At 41.0% G+C, this 5,977-nt stretch overlaps 1 protein-coding gene across 5 annotated transcripts in view; it reads right to left on the reverse strand.

Moving 5' to 3' along the window:
* The window catches only part of CSPP1 (centrosome and spindle pole associated protein 1), a 77,002-nt gene that overhangs the window by 38,498 nt on the left and 32,527 nt on the right, over positions 1-5,977 (reverse strand). For all 5 annotated transcript variants that reach the window (XM_075583803.1, XM_075583798.1, XM_075583811.1 and 2 more), the window contains 3 exons: positions 5,307-5,395; positions 2,529-2,625; positions 1,818-1,875 (listed from right to left, as the gene is read on the reverse strand). In XM_075583803.1, coding sequence (XP_075439918.1) covers positions 1,818-1,875; positions 2,529-2,625; positions 5,307-5,395 — 244 coding nt within the window. The remainder of the gene's footprint in view (positions 1-1,817; positions 1,876-2,528; positions 2,626-5,306; positions 5,396-5,977) is intronic.

A 5,977-nucleotide genomic window follows, 5' to 3' on the forward strand; every position in this document is an offset into this window, starting at 1 on the left:
AGAATGTCGTGAACTCAAGACCGTAAATAACCAATATACCTGGGCTCAACATTCTCATTCTTTCCATGGCTGGCAAAGAAAGCAACACTTGCAATGTGTTCCAGAATGTTCCAGCATGTTTCAAACAATGAGTTTTTAAGCACATGCAAGAGAGAAAAACGTGCAGTTTCTAAACCATACAGTAAAGATCTGCTAAATACGTGCAATTAAGAATAGAAAAGGCTCTGAAGAACATTTTTGGAAAGGAAAGATTAGGACTTTAGATAACGATGAATATAGTTTACCTCCTCTTCATTTAGCTAAAGGAATCGTGTACAAAATGGTTAGCAAAACTAAGCAAAAAAGACAGATTCATCAAAAGATTACAGTGAAAATATTCAGTAAATCAAATTTGCCTGTCAAGAATTAGTGTATGTAAGCAGTTAGAACAGTATACTGTAGGCCTTTGTATAGAAATTATCATTATTGTTTTCTTCTGAAAACATATCCAGTACGTGTGTGTACTGAGTTCTTAAGCATTGTTACAAATGGGATATTGTAAAATGGTACACTAATGGAAAAAATGAAGGCGTTTAATTTACAATTGAGAACATTATAGTGTCGCGGTTTAATTTTTGGCATAGGCTGCTTTAAGTCACTCATTTAACATATTACTGTATTTAAGTCAGTACTTAAAATCTTGGATACGTATTGTTCTGTGTAAAGTCATTCGCTTGCAGTGTATGGCACAACAGAATTTTTTTTTAACAAAATGTATAACATTCCTCTTTATATGTGAATGACCCTTCAGTGCTATAAACCAGTGAGAGATACAAACACAGTGAAACCATAAGATGCAGTAGTGGGGTACAGGAGTAGTGGGTCTAGAATAGGATCATTTTAAATCGTTGCACAAAATACATCTATTTAAACAATAGCCAATCATACCAAACAGCTTTTGGGCTGGCAGCTTTAAGCATAAGAACTTCACCAGTTGCCCAGGGCTTCTTACAATTAGCAGCACACACAGCTTTAGGACTGAATAGTTTCTGGTAAACTGCCAGTTTTACATTCAAGGATTCCAGTAAAATCAGACAACATACTCTTGTTGTCTGTGCAGTCACTGGGACCACTCAAGGTGATAACAGGTCACCATGGATTTATTAAATACATCGATTTCCCTGATGTTGTATCCTGCATACCTCTCTACTCTCAGCTGTCCACTCTATGCCCTGGTCACATTGCTTGGATGAACTACAGTACAGTATGTGATGCCCATTAAAAGAAAAGCTGACCTGCGCTCTGGTCATGGAAGCCAGCACCTTAGGTGTCAATTAGGTCACATAGGAATGTAGCAAGGAGAAATAAACGGGCCAAAATGAGGTCAGAGCTGGGAAGGAAACCTTACCTATGTGAGCTCAGTAGAAAGACCTCAGTCCTATTCTCCTGTGTGCTCCGGTTCCAGAAAGGAGGGGGAGACTGTGGTGTAGCCTGCTGTGTTCGTGTTCAAGATACCTCAATAAAGTTATTTTCAATACCTGGAAGTGCCTTGGAGTTTGTCACAGGCAGTGGCGCCAGATTTTCTACCTTCTTCTATGATGCCCATTACCCTTAACACTGCTGAAGACTGCGTTGTGTATGGTATATTAACAGAACGGAGCTCTAGAGAATGAAACTAAGAAGAACTTTGGCTACAGCAAAGTGCTCTAGGTCATCCTATACAAAGCTGTGATCAGAGGCCATAAACACAGATGTCTCTTTAAAAAGGAAAGAAAGGTATACTATAAAATATATGTTCACATGTAAACAGGCTGTAAAGTTAAAAACTGGTATCCCACCTGTTTTTCTGGATCTATGGCTCCAGATGCGGCAACCTTAAGTTCAAGTTCTTTTTCTCTGGAAAAATTAAAGGGCATTTAAAAGTTAACATTTCACAATTCAATATTTTAGGTTATACAATGATCATATGACTTGGTAGAAGATATATATATATATCACAGGTTGTTTAATATATCTATATATAAATATTTAACCGGTCCTGCAATATATCGCTCTGCAATAATTCTTCCCTAAGAAATACAATATAAATCTCTGAAAGGCAGAGGGTATAAAACGGATTAGAACTGGCCTTGTAGTTAAAACTCTTGACCATGGCGTAGTAGAACAATGGAACCAGTTCTTCCATAATCTTAGCCTTTGGTTTTGTAATGTCTTTGGGGATGTACAGCACTGGTCATTTTGATAACTTATAGACAAGTTTTGTCAACTCTCCAGATACAGTTCCACACGCCTTCATTTTCAGTAAGCAGACTATCTGATTGGCCAGCCTAAGTAGGCCGAGAAAGCTTGTGAGAATCTACAGTGGACATCACCACGGTTATGTTTTTTTTAGAACAACATTGAGCGCCCATATTTAACTAATCTGGAATGTCTAATGACATACCAGAAATTTCATACTCCATGTTCCCACATTATTCCTTGTACTTGTTTGTCAGCAACATATTACACAGGGGAACACTGAACAATCCCGGATTACTGGACTGTCATACCGTCTCTTGTTCCTCTGCTGTTCAGCCATCTGTTCCATTAGATCCTGCCTATAACGCTCTTTCCTTTTTTGCTGGGCATCCTCTCTATCTGATCCACCTAAGAGTATAGAAAACATGTTTGTTTATTTTCTTAAACAAAAGTCACGCATTTGACTTATCTTTAAAAAAAAATTTAAATCCATTTTTTCAGTTTAACACATTTTGATTTCCATCTTCTTCTCAATGTCAAAACAGTACAGCATCCTATAGGAGCACAAAATGGTTGAGGAACCGTAGCTTGATGTGACCACATACAGTAAAATATGAACATTTAACTAGAGTTTGGTGAGGAGGCCCCCAGAAACAGCAAGGAATGGAAGGTCACAGACACCTCAACAGTTCTTAGCAAAATCACCAAAAAGCAACTCCAAATTGGTGTTTCTACACCTGTGCCGCCATTCCTAAATCATTGGCCCATATTGAGTAAGGGGTGCTATGCCATGACACATTACTAATATTATTAGATCTTTTATTTGTCTGTTACGAATATATTCCCTTCTGGCCCATTCGAGTGAACTGGCCAGACGGTGTCTAAGGCTGAGTCCATAGTGACTTCAGCCGTGCGAAGGCGCGCTGAGGCTGAGAGAAAGCGGGGGCTTTCCCTGGCCTTGGTTCGCGCACCGTCCGGGGGCGTGTCGGGAGGGGGGGGGGGCAGTGACGTCACGGAGCTAATTGATTGTCGGCTGGCACGCCTGCGGAAGCGTGCGCGAGCCCCTGCTAAAGCCACTCTCATTGCGGCTGCAAGGGCTCACTGCCAAGCATGAGCGCGGATCATCGGCTGGGCGCTGACCATGCCCGCGGCCTTATGGTATAACACAGCATAATGAATATAACAACCTTTAAATGATAGTCTTCAATTTCAATGGTAAATATAGAGATATTGCCCACTTAAACAGATGTATTTACTGATGCTTTCATGGACATTGCACAGATGAGTGATGGAAGAAAATTGTGTGTGATACTATTGGCAACATTTTCCAGGCTCGGGAGGGCCGGGTTCCAAATATCCACATTCACCATCTCTAGTACAGACTGGAAATGTCAGATCCTCTCTGTAGACTGGACCCATCCCATATCTATGATTAGAACAGCCACTTAACTTTACTGTGGACTCTACAGTTTCTGAATCACCTATTTTATTAGGTGTTTAATTCTGCCATTAAGTTTAGCCCCTTCTTTCCGGCAAAGCACTTTCTGTGGTGCACTTCACAGATGGACACATGTGAGGGCCTGACTTGCAAATGTACACTCTACGAGATATACAAATGAAACAGAGAATAAAATCAACCCATCTGTATTTTCAGGAAACAGTCCTCTCGTAATTATGGCGTCATTATAACATTGCTTGACTTGTGCTTATGCAGAGAAAGATCAACCCTTTCCTAAATATCAAGGAAAGGAGAGGTTTGTCCAGTTTCAAGAAACGGAAAAACCATGAGGACTAGCCCAATCTTTGGCCACCAACCATTTGTTTTTACAAGAAAAATTAGCTATTGGCTCTGATAAAAGAGTAGGATACATTATTACAAAATGATTTGGACCAAATGGATTAAAGATGCATAATATCAGTAAGCAATCACTTCCAACTAATAATGTACAGAATAGTTAGAAATAGTGGTGTACCGAGTACCCGGAATTACCCGATACCCGGCGTTACCCGGCACATTTCCTGCTACCCGGACCTGGCAACTGAGAAGTGGGCTCGGCGCCGGGTAATACCCGGTGTCGGGTAATGTCAGGGCAGCTGGAAATAATCTTATTATTTACCTTTCCGAAGACATCTGGGACCAGCAGCAGCAGCAGTCCTGTGGCGGTGGCAGCATCGGAGGTGTCTTCAGCCGGCGGGGGAGCTGCAGGAATCACTCTCACAGCACCGGAGCAACCACCGGGGAACCACGTGACCGGAGCAGGAGACGGAGCGTTCCTATTGGACAGCTGGCTGAAGACACGTCCGATGCTGCCACCTACACAGGACTGCTGCTGCTGGTCGTAGATGTCGCCGCCACCGTGCAGATAAGTGCCAAACCGGGTAACCGGGTACCCGACCGGGTAGAACCTTTCATTTTGGCCGGGTACCCGTTACCCGTTTTTTTTTATAAATGAGGACCCGGTCCAACACTAGTTAGAAGTGAAGAGTTCTAGAAGCAGAAAAACAATCCACCTGATTTATTTCTGTGTAATGAGTAAATAAGGTCTACAAGATCATTCATATGAGGCAGAGAACAATGTTGAAAACCGTTTACATTTATAATTGAATCATCTTCCAGACTGGTGCCATGGTGGCAGCTCACTTATTAGAAACAATTCATAATTCACTTGCACACATTTCCCCAGCAGTGCAAGACCTTTCCAACACTTTCCTGTGTGTGATCATTTATTGCCAATATTCACCGCAGTTTGAGCTGGAAACTGTAACAATACATGTTACCTTAGTAATATAAGAATACATTGTAGTTGCTGAGTTACACTGACTGAAGGATTGATTGAAATTGAAAGGCGGCCATTTAGTTGAATTTAAAAAATAAAAACCCCACAAAAGACACACTTATCTAATCCCACAGAACTGATTAAAAAAAATAAAAATAAAGATTTCACGTTTTGCTGCTATAACCATTCATGAGACACTTAGCATTTGAAATGTATCTTAAAACATGTAGACCCATATAAGCTAAAGGTTGAGAACACAATTTACATAGAAGAATAATTTGCTCTTCCCAGTCACATGTGCTTTGACCGTACCAAGTAGAAGACCAGTAGAAAATATTTCTTCCTTCTTGTTGGCAGACTTTGAGCGCTCAGTGGACAGAGCAGGGTTTTCCATTCTTGGTCTACAAATAAAATGGAGAAAAGAAGAGCGGTGAATATGCTACCGCAGCACGACATATTGGGCGTAGCTTGATGGGGTCATGAGAGATATAGTCATCTGACATCTAGTAGCGATCAGGAATTGGTGAAAAGGCCACGAAATGGAATATTGCAGATGCCTCAAAGCCCTCCGCACCAACCCGAATATAAGGCGGGCACAGGACCATGCCGAAAGCGTCCTCTCACCATACATGAATCTTCAATGCGCATGATAAATACAGATGCAGCAGCCTCCATTGTTTTCTCTTCTGTAGTACGCTATAGAATCTATTGTGCTATTCTGTGCCAGCACAGACATTGCATACCATGGACACACAGAGTTACAGTGTACACAGAGATATGTTGTGTTATCCAAGGTGACAATGTCTTGCACTACCCTAGTATAGAGTGCTGATATCTATTTCAGTATTGTATAGACCAGAAATGTTCAGTAAGATTATCTTGTAATACATTGTGTCCGTTATATTTGTATACAGCAACCACTTAGTATGATGAATATAAACTCATTTGGTATTTGCTTATTCTTTCCTTGTTTGTCACGTGGC

This window comes from Ascaphus truei, chromosome 2 (genome assembly GCF_040206685.1).
Source record: "Ascaphus truei isolate aAscTru1 chromosome 2, aAscTru1.hap1, whole genome shotgun sequence".
NCBI classification, from domain to species: domain Eukaryota; kingdom Metazoa; phylum Chordata; class Amphibia; order Anura; family Ascaphidae; genus Ascaphus; species Ascaphus truei.